The sequence below is a fragment of the Puma concolor genome, chromosome A1 (genome assembly GCF_028749965.1).
Source record: "Puma concolor isolate L17-30 chromosome A1, mPumCon1.1.hap2, whole genome shotgun sequence".
NCBI lineage: Eukaryota > Metazoa > Chordata > Mammalia > Carnivora > Felidae > Puma > Puma concolor.
This window is the reverse complement of record NC_141667.1, coordinates 106,416,067-106,431,200: the sequence shown is the minus strand read 5'-3', so window position 1 is coordinate 106,431,200 and position 15,134 is coordinate 106,416,067. Positions and strand designations below refer to the sequence as shown.

The 15,134-nt window shown below is 44.4% G+C and overlaps 1 protein-coding gene across 11 annotated transcripts in view; it reads left to right on the top strand.

Annotated features, from left to right (window-relative positions):
* The window catches only part of LOC147584351 (uncharacterized), a 477,282-nt gene that overhangs the window by 28,685 nt on the left and 433,463 nt on the right, over window positions 1-15,134 (top strand). For 5 of the 11 annotated variants that reach the window (XR_015248644.1, XR_015248641.1, XR_015248642.1 and 2 more), the window contains exons 2-3: window positions 3,912-4,219; window positions 5,153-5,271. Coding sequence is in view for 1 of the 11 variants with exons in the window: in XM_086699812.1 (XP_086555938.1) it covers window positions 3,912-4,053; window positions 5,153-5,166 (156 nt within the window). In the remaining 10 variants the exon portion in view is untranslated. The other 6 variants (XR_015248646.1, XR_015248643.1, XR_015248649.1 and 3 more) reach the window with 5 other exon arrangements.

The following is a 15,134-nucleotide window of genomic DNA, read 5'->3' as shown; positions in this document are numbered from 1 at the left end:
TGTAAAGCCCAACCCATCAGCTTCATGTCTGGCAGTAATTAGGAGGCCGAAGGAATACTGTAATGAATCAACTGAGGACAAGAATGGAAAAGAGAAAGGGTTGATAGGCTCTGTGAAGCTGGATGGCCTTACAGAGGAAGGGGAGGACTTGCAGGAGGCAGTCCCCTGAGTTAGAAAGAGAAAGCAGGAGAGCCTCTTCTCTGTCCTCTTTGTGGGTGGTCGGGTGACGGACATACCGGAGAGAGGAGACAGAGTGGTCAAAAGAGGAAGTGTTGAAAGGGGCAGGAGGTTACCTATCACGATGACCTGTGGGGAGTTCAGGTGCTACCACTCATGACTTCCTCAGGTTCCCTGGCTTGCCCCCTGTGGGCCTTGTGGCCCACCTGTCACTGTTAATTTCCATCCATCTCTTTGAAACTAGACTCGAAGGAAGAGTTAGCTCCTTACTAGGGTCCGTCTTAGTTAGGACCCCTCCATCTTTTCTAACATGCTGCTACTGAATCCTTTCTCCCCTCAGCCTCCTGCTTCCCAGGGAGGGCAAGCACACTCAGACATGACAGCTTTTTGGACTTCAGCACTGGGTTCTCCAAGACTTGCCAGTCTGTTCCGTTATTTAACCAGGACGCCTACCAGCTGGGTTGAAGAGTGCAGCTGGATGTCTTTCAAGGCTCATCTGAGCTTCAGCTGCAGTGTATTTTTTGTGTTTGTCTACATCAGGGTTGCCAGTTCATGCTGGGAAGCTGCGCAGGAATCCTTTCTCTTCCATTTGCTCTGCAGAACACCATGTGCAAGGCGGTGTCCAGTCCACACTCTGAGGCAGTTAGGATTGCTACAGAAACAGGGGAATGAACTGTGCGAAAAGAACCATAGGCTCAAATAGACATGCTGAGCTCTGGAATCTGAATTCAAATATGGCTCTTCCCTGGCATTTGAAACAAACACAGTATCCCAGGAGGATGAGAAAACCATGGTCCACATGGTGTCTTTGTTGAGTCAGTCCTCAGCGGGGTGGGGGGGGGGGGTGGTGGGTGGGTGTGGTGAGGCTCTGAGGCCTCTTGGGGTATGAGAGGAAATATCAAAGAGCCTGGCTTAGCAAGGAGGGAAATTAACTCTCATGGGTCACCTGGCATGCCTATAGTATCCTCCACCAGAAAGGACTTAGGCAATGGCCTACAGTTGTCTTATTGTGAGGACAATCAAGTGGTTCACATGGATGCCGTCTCCTAACAGGCCCGCGTGACAGCTAAATGCCCAGCTATAGGATAGCGGATGCTGTGATTCAGAGATTTTTTTCCGTGTTTGTGTTTTCAGGACATTTCCTAGCTACCAAGACATATGTATGCAAGCTCAGCCATTCCTTTGAAAACCAAAGCTAATTCACTCTATCAGAAATGAGCATTGTTTGGGGCATGAGAGGTATAGCCACGAACAAAAGAGATATCAATTCTTGCCCTCCAAGCTCATACATTCTTGTGGGTAGTCAGGGAAAACACAAAATAGGGTATTACTTATAGACTATAATGGGTGGTGATAAGTGGTATTTAAAAGAAAGATGAGGGGGGCACAGGGAGTGTCAGGGAAAGGGTTGAATTTGATGGTCTTGAAATATCCAGGTGACTGGCAATACACAGACGTAATTTTAAATACCCAGGAATTTATTTTCAGTTCTCTTGTAGGTATTCATATTGTGTGAATAGCAATGTTTTTCTATAGTGCATTGTAATTTTTAAAGCACTCTCATACCTATTATTTCCACAGTGGAAAGGGAGTGCCTCTGCCAGTTTCACGTACGTAAGGACTTAGCTCCGTTCAGGACTGGATTTGAGCTCTATTGCACTGGACTTAACAACACATTTAGGTGACTTACTGGAAAAGTGCTCCTTAAAGTTCTCACATTGAACTTTATCAGTCACTCCATCGGGAAGCCAAAGGGCAAGACGCCTCCCCAATGGCCTGGAGGACTCTGGAGAAGCTCTGGAATGAGGAGTCCTTGAACACAGCAGCATGCTAGTGTGCTCTTCCACTGTCTGGGATAGGTTTCTCTGTCGTGGAAGCAACAGAGAGCCTTTGTAAACCATCACAGTCATGTACACAGGGATACGCCACAGTCATTGTCACGCCCAGGTGCTAACACCCCATCTCCAACTCAGCTGTGCATTTTTCCTTGGGCATCCTACTTTCACACCAAAGTCATTCTGTCTAAATGAAGCTCACCCTCCTTGCTTGCCCCTTCCATTCTGGCTTCTTCTCTTGAGTCTTAAATCTTTGAGCACTCCTTAGATACCCCTTTGTGTTCCCCCTCCATGTAGGAGCTTGTCCATTCTTCACATCCTTTCTTCCAGTCACCTCTGGGCCAGGTCAGGACTTACAAACTCTGAACAAATTTCTGAATAATTACAACGCCCTCCTCTTTGGTCACTTCAATTTCGGTGTCATTTTGAATGTTCAGCTGCTCACCCTTCCTGAGCACAGACATCATCCCCTTGCCAGACCCATCTGCAAATTCCTTGCAGGTTTTCGTTCTCTGTGCTTGCTGCTCATTGCCCCTCCCACCAGTCTCCAATGAGAAGAACCAGTCCCTTCTCTCTTTGCCCTCTCTCAATCTGACTCATTCATCACATTCTTGCTCAGAGGCAGCCTCCTCAAAGATAGGCTTGCAGATAAAATACAGGACACCCAGATAAATGTGCCCTTCAGGTAAACAAATACTTTTTTACCATAAGCATTTATCAAATATTGCATGGGATATACTTATTCTAAAAAGATTATTCATCGTTTATGTAAAATTCAAATTTAACTGGACATCCTTTATTTTAATTTGTTAAAACTGACAACTCTACTGCAATAAGTATTCCTTGGCTACTCTGTGTAGTTCCCTGGGCTTGATGCCTGCGGAAAGCCTATAGCACTCACATCGTTGAATCTTTGTACAAGAGGGTAGGGTATAGGTGGTAAATCAAAAACTACTGCTTGCATTCTTGGAATCAGTGATCGCTCAATACCTACTATGTTTTAGGAAATGTGTAAGGCATCCTGGGTGCAAAAGTAAACATAATGCCTGTTCTCAATGGTGCCTGGCTAGAGCAGCAGGCCTCCCTAGCGCACAATTACAGTGCAGCATTTTGATGGCCACTATACTTGCTATGAGCTGACTTCTTGGAGGAGACAAGTCTTGAAGGATGACTAGGGAGGTAGGAAGAGGGTGTCTCTGGACAGAGAGAGAAAGATAGGCAGAGACCCAGGTGAGAGAGAGATTAGGGTATGACCAGGAAGTTGGTAGAAAGTTCATTGTTGTTCTCGAGGAAGTGTGTCTATAAGTAACAAGTGGTGTTGTCTGGAGGTTTGGTCAGTATACATTTCTCAGCATACCACTGAGGATGAAGTTTGGAAGGTTGGACAAAGACCAGATCATGAAGATTTTGTAGCTCACACTTATGAGGCTGAGCGTTATCCTGAAAGCTGTGGAGAACCACTGCACCTTTTAGAGAAATGACACACTCAAATGTATATTTCAAGGAGGAACTCAGAGAATTGCTTCAAGGGGCACGACTGCCAGAAGGGATACCAATGTGGTGGCAGCTACAGTGGTTCCGGGTAGAGATGCCAAGGGTGCTGGTATTTAGGGGTGGACATGTTCAGGAGATCTGAAGAGCGTAAAACATCAACGGGACCTGTGGCCAAATTGGACACGTTAGGTGATGGACGGGGGAGGAGTGAACATTTCTGGCATGGGCACCTGTGGGGATGACAGAGATATCTATCTAGGTAGAGGGTATAGAAAGTTAAGCAGGTTTGAGGGGGTGAGGATTATGAGGAGATCTGTCTGAACGTGTTTTATGTCACACTTGGCATTTATTATATTTGGTTGTATTTCGTTCCTCATCTTTTCATGTGCTCTGTTGTCTCCCCAGGTGGACTCTGATCCTTCTGAGGTCTTGGACTGCATTAACCAACCTGGGGATGCCCCGGAGACTTTAACTCGTTACCACCCCTTGCAAGTTCACCTCACCACACGCAGCTATGTGAAGCCCCAAGCTAAGGCTGCCAGCAGCTGTAAGCAATATGGTCTGCGTCGTTGCTCATGGCAGGAACTTTGAGCTGGGACACAGTTTCACTCCGTAGATGTATTTCTCCTCTGAGGGAAGCCTAACACCCGAGCTGACCTTGCCCCCTTCTGAAAGGGAGGACCATATCTCACAGTGGCAACAGGAGGCTGCAGGTCAGTGGGGTGATGACCGGGCCCTCAGAGACCCTGCTCTCCTTCTTTACAAAACCCCATAAATCCTTCCAAAGGGAGTAATTCCCTCAGGATCAAGAGAGTCCTCCACATTCCTAAAATCAGTGAAGGCAAAATGTACAGGGATTTCTGAGAAAAGTAAATGTGGTGTGAGCATGATCCCTGGGTGTTACTGTGCTGCAGAGAAGGCCCCCCCCTTCCCCCCCCCCCCCCCCGAATGGTGTTCTTTGCTCTCAAGTTAACTCACGCACTGGACTTGGTCCAAGTACATTTTGTTTCTTGATTTCTAGCCAGGCTTCTCTCAGTTGTGGTGCATTCTCCTCTTTGCTCCCCTCCCTCCCCCGCCCCCTTCTCTCTTTTTATAATTATTTCAGCTTTTCCATGTGACTGAACTGATACAGAGGAAAACCCACCAGCTTAGGTAGGGCTTCCACTAGAGTGGGGCCAGAGGGACTCTGTGAACGGCCGGCCCCTTACTCAGCAATGGCCTGCATGGCAAGGTATGTCTAAGAGCAGCTGAAGCAGAAAGCGTTTGAACTCTGCCCCTGCCAAATGACTTCCAGATGTGTAAACTCCAGCCTCCCTCTGCTCTCTGACTGTAGCCCTGCCAACATACATCTGCAGATTTCTGGTGCACAGGAAACATGAAAGAGTATCTTCTACAACATCTGTTCTCTTTCCCCAGCTCCCCACTCTGTCTTCTCGGACTTTGCCCTATATTTCATCTCCTCCTAAACAAAGTCATTAAGGAATCACTGCACAACTTGCCTTGGCCCATAGATGCCATCTCCCCCCTTCTCCCCCCAGAGGCTCTTCTTGGCTCTCTGGACGTTTGGCCAAAGCAACACTAGAATCATTAAAGACACGTATTGACTTGCTGCAGGAGACAAGAACCAAGTTTTCTCTCCTGGGCAGGTGCCACTCCATAAGCTGCAAAGGGAGATTTTGGCCACAAGGAGGACGGAGCAGAGACCTGAAGATGAAAACACGGGTCTCCATGAAGAGTGTGCCCGCTTACACACCCTTGGGAGAAGGTGAGATCTTCAGGAAGAACTTTTTTCTATGGACATTCAGTTTCTTGGAACAAACCAAGCAGGCTTCTCTAAAATTGGAAGCATTTATGTGCAGAATGGGTTCTTTGCCTCTCCCCCAGCCCCTGGGGTATGGCACCTATCAGGCTAAGAGGATAGAAGAGGACCAGTTCTTAAAGTAACTCAAAGGGGGATGAAAAAAGTCAGAAACACTTTTAGCAAAATGGAGCAGGAGATTTTTATGGAGGCATTTACTCTCATTAAGAAAATGATTTGACTGCTGTGTAAATAAATGCTTGACCTTCATTCTGCCCTTCATCCATATGGACCTGAAACTCTCTCTGGCCCCATCCCGGGGGACATGGAATGGAGCCAAGTGACCAAATCTGGGACAGGGAACTAGGGTGCACTACAAAAGGGAGCAGAGAGTTGAAGGGCCCTTTGGGCTCCAGGGCCCGAGAAAGGAGCAGTTGCAGGTGAGAGGTCCTTGCTGCCCCAGGTCCTGTGTCATAGGCATGCAGGTCCACCTGGGAGCCTGTGGGGATTGCAGAGGTTAAGGAGATCTGCTCCTGATTTTGCACCCAGGGTGAGCCTCCCAGGAGGCTCCAGCGGTGACTTCCTGGACCCTGGATAAGACTGCCCTGCCCTGTAATCTGAAGGGCAGAGTGGAGAGCGGGTAAGATGTACGTCCTGCTGTAATAGTCCCGAGTACCTCCGTCTCTGGCTCTCGGATGGAGCCCTAAGATTTGGCTGGATTTTGCTACAGTAGCCTCCCTATTTGAAACAAACAAACAAGCAAATAACCAGTCAATACAAACCACACATTGGTCTCATACTTCAAGTAGAACTTGTTGCAGAAAAACAAGTGGAAGAGATAAAGCTCTCCCTCCATCTGTGTCTTTCCATGCAACTTCCCCAGAGACATTGGATTACCTCAGTAGTTAGAGTACTCCTTCCTAAAGAAGAGCAGAATCTGTAAACTCTTTCATATAAGGATGGATGGGTAAAAAGGGTAAACAAGCCTTTTTATTCTGCCTGAGAACTGATCTTCGTTTAACTGTGTAGCTCTATTACTTCGGCAACCTCTTTGGGAATGCAAACTATACCATATTGCTGAGGATAAAAAAGATCCCTGACTGGACTGGGGAGCTGTATCTGGAGTGGGTGGAATTATAAAGAACCACAAATTTCTGCTAAGGACACCATGTTTTAGGCTTTCCTAAGTGTGGTGACATTTGTGATGGGCACCCTGTAGGGAAGTTGGAAGCTATGCCTGGGACTTGTTACAGGAGACAATGGCCCCTTTGAGGAGTGAGGATTTTAAGTCAGGTTAGCTCCCATACTTGCCCACTGTGGATCTCATCCCTTGAGCCTGAGCTGTCCCTGGGGAGAAGTCGGTGGTGAATGGCTGTGTGGGCTGATATATGGGCTTTCAGTGAAGGAAACCACTGATGCTGTCCTGCTACTTGACCTGTGGTCCTGCCTCACATCCTTCTGGGTACACCACTTGTGGCCTGTGATCGTCTTGTGAGTGAGAGTGTCTAGTTGAGGCTAAGAAAATGCTCTTGGGTGGTTTGGAGAGTATAACTCGTTGCCTGTTAAATTGTCTCCCGTCTCCTTTGCAAAGATAGACTAGTGGGTGGAAGACATACTTAGGGGGCCAGAAACCTGTGGAACATGCCTCAGATCACACTCAGAGGACATACTCTGTCTTTAGGACTTTCAGCCTCACCTAAAATGATGCCCAGGAAGAAAATGGTTGTTATCTGATTTTGCTTTGCATGTACCTATCACCCAAAGCTGTTGGAACTATAAATGTCACAATGACCTCCCACCTGGCCCATTATAAAGGCTCTAACTTCAGAACTCGGGGAACAGGTGTGAAAGTTTCCATCTTCTAAGTTTATCTATTCCAATTATAAACTCAGTTAGTAGAGAAATAACTAATGATTCTACTGTGAGATGCATATGGACCAGAATTTCATTTGTCACCTATTCTCTGTACTTTTCTCTAATGAGAGAACAGTAGCAAATGACATTTATGATTTCTTGGTAGCAGTGTAAGGTCAAGACATCTCTGTATTTCCCTATCTTCCACACAGTTGCCCTGGTAAACAGCCACAGGTCACTTTCGGGAAGGAGGGAAGCAATGTTTATTGTATATATTTGTAATAGGCTTGTGGGGCTTTTCTTCAAGGAAGACTGCTTCTCCTTCATTCAACATAGACATACCTTAGACATACCTTGCCATGGGCTTACTTAGCCCATATGTGTATGTGTCTGTCTGTGTCTCCTTTAAAAATTAAAAAAAATTTTTTTTTATTTATGAGAGAGAGAGTGTGAGCTGGGGAAGGACAGAGAGGGAGACAACAGAATCTGAAGCAGGCTCCAGGCTCTGAGCCATCATCACAGAGCCCCACCGGGGGCTTGAACCCACAAACAGTGAGATCATGACCTGAGTCGAAGTGGGATACCTAACCAACTGAGCCACGCAAGCACCCCTGTCTGTCTGTCTGTGTCTCCTTGACCTCCATCCCCCATTGCTTGACTTCATGTAATTGATTGACTAACCTTTCAATTTCAAATATAATTTATTGATGTGTCATCGATGAGTAGAATTAGCCCAAATGGTATGTTTAACTTCACTACTCGACTAGGGTACCAAAAGAACATGTGATGTGGTAGAGGGAAGAAAATATGGTGGTTTGAGTGAATACGTTTGTGATTGCTAACACATTTGGCAGGTTGAAATGTTTATGTTGTCAGGCAGTTAACTCCTGAGAATCAACACGGTTGGATTATGAAGCCATTGAGCTGTATAGCCCCTGTGTAAACAATCATCTCCAGCAGTTATGTGACCATGGAGGAATGCAGGCCCAGTGTTACCATTGCAGGTTTTCAAGATAAACTGAGGGTTCATTTCTGGGTTTTCTATTCTGTTCTATTGATCTGTGTGCCTATTTTTATGGCAGTAGAATTATGTCTTGATCACTACAGACAGCCTAGGAAGCCATATGGAGGTTCCTCCTAAAGTTAAAAAAAGAATGATCCAGCAATGCACTACTAGGTATTTACCTAAAGGATACAAAAGTACAAATTCAAAGGTATCCATGCGCCCTGGTGTTGATAGCTTTGACAGCAATAGCCAAATTATGGAAAGAATCCAGATGTTCATTGACTAAGGAATGGATAAAGAAGATGTGGTATGTATATACAATGGAATATTACTCGGCCAGCAAAAAGAATGAAATCTTGCCATTCATAATGGTGTGGATGGAGCTAGAGAGTATTACTCTAAGCAAAATAAGTCAGAGAAAGACAAATACCATATGATTTTACTCATAGGTGGAATTTAAGAATATAAAAAAATGATCGTAGGGGAATAAAAGAGTGAGGCAAACCAAGAAACAGACTCCTAACCATAGAGAATAAACTGATGGTTATGAGAGGAGGTGGGTAGCGGGGGGAGGGATGGGTGAAATAGGTGATTAGGAGTGCGCTTGTTGTGATGAGCTCCCAGTGTGGTATGTAAGTGATGGATCACTACATTGTATACCTGAAACACTGTATGTTAACTAACTGGAATTGAAATAAAAACTGAAAAAAAAATTTAATTGTGGCTCCTTAAACACACACATAGAATTCCCCCCCCCCAAAAAAAAATGTCTTTGGGCCAGCTTTGCTCTACAGGCTGCCAGTTTGGGGCTATTGGCATAAATAGAAGAAGGGGAAGATGAATCAGCCTTTACTGAGCACCTACAGGCCATTGTTTTTGACCTCATCCTGGGATAAATGTATGGTTAATGTAATTTTCTTTATGAAGAAACTGAAACTCAGAAAGGTTAAGTAACCTAAGGTTGAACAAGAAAATTGTGGCAGATTCAGGTGGAAGTCTTCAGATGCCTGAATCTTGACTCTTTCCACCCTATCAAGCCAAAGTCACTGCTCTCCATGCTGTGAATGAGCTTTCAGTTTTCTTCAGAAAGTTTCCCAGATAAAATTGAAGTATGATTGAAGTGACTCTTTTCCTCTCAACTTGGCTACCCAGTGGTGTAAACAAGACAGACACAGTGACGTTTGCAGTTGTTGGGGAAGCATCCTTGGTGTGGCTCCGTGGGGAGTGCTCCATGGTGTCTCATCCTTGTGTGCACAGTAGCTTCCTTTCAACTGCAAGTGCACCCCACACAAACTCTTCACTTCTACTTTCCCCCACACTGGCTTGAACACCCCTGTTAAAAAACATTATGGGGGTGAAGGAAATTCAAATGAGGATAACATTAGGTTGGGAGCCCAGGATAGATGAACTTTTCTGCCTTGTGTCTTACACCTGGCAGTGCCTATGATCTTGTTTGGTATGCTCTCTGTCCATAGTCCTGCTCCCCAGTTTGCTCCCCCAGGACAGTGAGATTGTGTGAATGGGGGATTTGTGAAGTGGTGTGAATGGGGCTCTTAGAAATGAGGCCAAGAAGGCTTAGTTAGACCCACAGGCAATCAGTCACACCAGCTGCTTGTCCCCTTCTAGTTTGTAACCTGAAGAGGCTTTTTTGTTATTATTCTTATCATTTATTCTAGCTGTTCTTTTATAAGTCTTTTCTTAATCGCTTCAGTCCGCATTTCTCCCTATTCTTTTCTGTTACTTGGGGCTTTATTATTTTTTTTTTTTTAATTTTTTTTTTCAACGTTTATTTATTTTTGGGATAGAGAGAGACAGAGCATGAACGGGGGAGGGGCAGAGAGAGAGGGAGACACAGAATTGGAAACAGGCTCCAGGCTCTGAGCCATCAGCCCAGAGCCTGACGCGGGGCTCGAACTCACGGACCGCGAGATCGTGACCTGATTGAAGTCGGACGCTTAACCGACTGCGCCACCCAGGCGCCCCTTTATTTATTTTTTTAATGAATCTTAAGAATTTAAAACTTGTATGTCTTATACCTGGTTTGTAGATTGAATTATGTTTTTCATGATCAAAACAACATTGCCTGAATTCTTCAGAGTCAAAATAAATCTGCTTCTACAAAATGGAAAATTACATAGTTAAGTGTTTTGATGGTCTTTGTGTCATTGAGAATTAATATAAGAGGATGGCAGAGTTAGTGATTTGGCAGGTAAGGTAACTTCGTCCTGATTTTGGAACAAGTAACAGGCTTGGGTACTTTTTTTTCATGCAGTTCTGGGCACACAGAAATGTCTGACTTATGTATTTCTATTCATTTTCAGTTTAACTGAAAAAAAAAAGAGCAAACATTGTGGATTAAGCTAATAGAAATTGTTTATGAGATCTGCAAATTGGTTCTCAGAAAGCTAAACCAGGAGAGAAATCAAGCTATCAACAATTATTATTTTTAACCTTCTTTTTCTAGTTTTCCGTATCATTTTATAAAGTTAATTAGAACCTTGAATCATTTAGGAATTGCTTTTGACTGCTACTAATAGAGGCTCAAAATAACAGTGGCTTAAACAAAATAAGACCCCTTTTTCCCTTTTATGTAAAACAGAAGCAAGCAATCCAGGACTAGTACAGGGCTCCATGGTCATTAGGAAACCAGGCTCAGCTCCTTCTATCTTTTTGTTCCTCCACCCTTAGTCTGTGTCTTCTATGTTCAAGGTTACCTCACTGTCACTAGATGATTGTTGGAGCTTCATCCATCACTTTGGCTTGTAGACACGAGGAAGAAGGAAAGGAGGTGGGTAAAGGCACCTGTAATCAACTCTTTTCAACATCTTTCCCTGAAACCATCCTGAATAACTTCTCCTTAAATCTTACTGCCTGCCAGTATCTGTAAGGGAGGTTTGTAAATGGGCACATCGTAGTGTTTAACTGTGTATGTGTCTTCGACTAAGGAAGAAGGGAGAATGGTTCTTGGGTGGGCAAATAGCAGGCTCTGATGGCACTTGGTGTGGTTCTGCTTCCGTCGCTGTGCGGGCTCACCCCTGGGTGTGGTGGTGAGGGGCAGGGAACAACCCAAGCAACAGACTACCTTGGGGGAGGCCCTGAAGCTCAGAGGGAACTCATTTGTTTGGTAAGAGATGGTAACGTGAGAAGGGGGTCTCACCCCAGGTCTGTCTGGCTTCAAAGAGTCTGAACTTGGAAGTTGGATGTTATGTTGCTACAGACCAGGTTGGCAAAGAAGGGGCAAAAATGGGGAGATATAGAGAAAAGAGGTGATAGAATTTTTTTAAAGCTTAGGTTAGTACATTGCCATAAAAATAGGAGACTTTCGTACCTTGCTTCTTTCAGTTAAAGTAATGCTTTTGAGATTCATCCATGTCGTTTTATGTATTGGTAGTTTTTTTTTTTCCTTATGTTAGAATAGTGTTCCACAATTAATCTACCTTCCAGTTGATATTCACTTGGGTTGTTTCTAGCTTTTGACAATTGTTAATAAATATGCCATAAGCATTTATAGTTTTTTGTGTGAATGTATTTAAAAAAAATTTTTTTTTTTGCCTAAGTACCTAGGAAATGGGTATTAATGAGTTGTATGGGGAATATAAATTTAACTTTCTAAGAAATTGTTGAAGAGTTTTCCAAAGTGGCTGTACCACTTACTAAGTTTACTGGCAATGTAAGCCATTTCCAGGGGCTGTACATCCTTGCCAGCTCTTGGTAAGGCCAGGTTTTTGTTTTGTTTTGTTTTGTTTACATTCTAATAGGCATTTCGTGGTATTTCAATGTGACTTTCAGGTACATTTCCCTAATCACGAATGGTTTTAAGAGTCTTGGTATTTATTTGCCCTCCGTGTCTCTTTGATGAAGTATCTTCAAACCTTTTGCCCATTTTTAATTAAGGTTTGTTTTCTTACTGAGTTATGAGGGTTCTTTATGTACTCTGGATACCAGTCTATTATAAGGTAAGCATTTTGTGCATATTTTCTCACAGTATGTGGCAACTGTTTTATGCAACAGAAACTTTTAATTTTGGTAATGTCTGACCAGTTTCTTTTTTCTTTTTTTCATGCTTTTTGTCTCATATCAAAGAAATCTTTGTTTAACCTAATGTCTAGAAGATTTTCTGTGGTGTTTTCTTGGAAATTTTATAGAATTGGGATTTGTCACTTAGGTCTGTGATCTGTTGAGAGTCATTTTTTATAGGTGGTATGAGGTATGGATTGGGATTCATTTTTTTACATAACTATTTCAGAAGCGTTTCAGAATCATTTGTTGAGAATCCTTTCTTCCTACCTTGACACCTTTGTCAAAAATCGGTTGACCAAATATGTGTAGGTCTATTGCTGAACTTGATCCTATTCCTTGAGTGCATTTATCCTTTTGCCAGTAACACAGTATCTTGGGCATTGTAGCTTTATAGGAAGTCTTGAAATTAGACATGACAATTCTTTATTGTGAAATAGTAAAAATACACAAACAACACACACACAGATACATACATACATATGTACATACATACATATATGCATACATATTGGTCTCTGCCCCTGGATCCTAGCATACCGCTCCTAAAACCCTTGTAATTTTTTTATTAAGATGATTTATTGTCAGATTGGTTTCCATACAACACCCGCTGCTCATCTCAACAAGTGCCCTCCTCAATTCTCATCACCTCTTTTCCCTCTCCCCCACCCCCCAACCACCCTCAGTGTGTTCTCTGCATTCAAGAGCCTCTTGTGGTTTGTGTCCCTCCCTCTCTGTTTGTAACTATTTTTTCCCCTTCCTTCCCCCATGGTCTTCTGTTAAGTTTCTCAAGATCCACATATGAGTGAAAACATATGATATCTGTCCTTCTCTGACTGACTTATTTTATTCAGCATAATACCTTCCAGTTCCATCCACGTTACTGCAAACAGCAGGATTTCATTCTTTGTCATTGCCGAGTGAGTGGTATTCCATTGCATATATAAACCACATCTTCCTTATCCATTCATTAGTTGATAGACATTTAGGCTCTTTCCATAATTTGGCTATTGTTGAAAGTGCTGCTGTAAACACTGGGGTACATGTGCCCTGTACATTAGCACTCCTGTATCCCTTGAAACCCTTATAATTTTGTAAGTGATAAGAGCACTAGGAGCATCTTCTGTTCTAATATTTGGTCTTTAACCCTGGTTCCAGACCTGAGCCCCTAAATCCCTTGTAATTTCCTAGGAGTGTCTTTTGTTCTGATGAGGCGACTCTGGGTAGGCTCCTGGATTGGGTCTGGTCACCAGAAAGACCAAGTCATGATCAGAAGCTTGGAATTTTGTGTTCCACCCCTTAGTCTTCAGACAGGGGAGAGGGGCTGGAAATAGAGTTAATGATCCATCATGCCATCGAGATACAGCCTCCATAAAAATCCCCTGCTGCGAGAGTGGTGCACCTGGACAGGGTATGCAGGTCCACACCCCTTCCTGCACACCTTGTCCTGTGTATGTCTTCATCTGGATGTTCTTTTGTATCACTTATCATATTATTTTATTTTTATTTGTTTATTGGTTAAGTTGATTTGAGAGAGATAGGGAGAGAGAGGAGGGAGGGAGGGGAGGGGAAGGGGCAGAGAGAGAGGGTGAGAGAGAATTCTAAGCAGGCTCTGTGTCTTCAGCACAAAGTCCAAGGGAGGCCTCCATCCCATGAACCGTGAGATCCTGACCTGAGCCAAAATCAAGAGTCCGATGCTTAACCAATTGAGATACCCCGGTGCCCCTAGAAACTGTGTTTAAATATACTTGATACATTTTGCCTCATAGTCCTTCTCATACCATCTATATAAAGAGTTTGTGCTTTTTCAGTAAAAGGTGAGGAAATCAAAGTTTAGATGAATGAAGTAGCTTGTCCAAAATAATGCTGTAAGGAGGGATTTGAAGCATGCATGGTGGGGGGCAGCTTCACCTGACCACGGACTTCGGACCTCACTGGTCTCTTGATGTGTCAAGTCTGGGTGAGGCCTGGTGTAGCTTTCCCCATAATACCTTTTTGCTGGCACTCAGTGGCATGGGAAAAGGTCCCACCCAATGTGGGCAGAGTTGTAAAGTGGATGGTAGCATCTTTTCACTTTGTACTTGGCTTGTAGACCCTGGAAGGTTAAGCTCCCTTAGGTTGACTGAGCAGTATCTATGGGCTGGTAGAGCTTGCAGCTAAGATTCCTATGAAGTACTTAGTAGAGGACCCACACCCCCAACCCATACATTCTTTAGGTCACAGGAGGGATAGAGAGCCAAGGGCACAAAGTGGTGGAAAGGGAAGAATGAAGTAGCGAAAAGGCAAGCAGCACATCAGTGGGTGGAGAAGGGACTAGTGAGGGGGTGTGTCTGAGAGACAAGAGCTTTGAGTAGTCTCCTCTCAGGTGTCTCTTACACAGAATGTGTAGCCTGGAGGCCTAGGAGCATGAGTATCTTTCTGGGAGTCATCTCCTGGGGAAAGTCTGGGGTTTAGGGAACAGTGGCTGCAGAGCAGGGCCTCTGTGGGGCTTGGAAAAGCTGAGTAGGGTAGAGCTGTTCAAGGAGGCTCCCTCTGTTTCTCCACTTGCCGTTCCCTGTACTTTTTTCTGAAAACTGACTTGATGGTGTCCATAGGTTATGCTCGGTTCAGACTCAGGAAAGCCTAGGGATCGTATAGCTTCCCTTTCCTGGCTCATCCCACTGACTGTCTCTGATTGCATTTCCATGGCCCATGTACTGGGCTGGCCTGGAGGCAGGCAGGGGACTGACTCCCTCCTCCCACTCTCTCTGTCCTAGCAGCGCCCATCCTGCAATCACTGCTTATTACCCACAGCCCAGGAGGTAAAGCCTCTCATCCGAATGTCATCTCTGCCGTTCCTTATCACAGAACATCCTTATCGCCACAATTTCACTTGCTGGGAATTGTTGGTACTCAAGATCCTAGTGGTCAGCCCCAGCCACTGTTCTGATTTCAGTGGGAAAAAGGGACTATT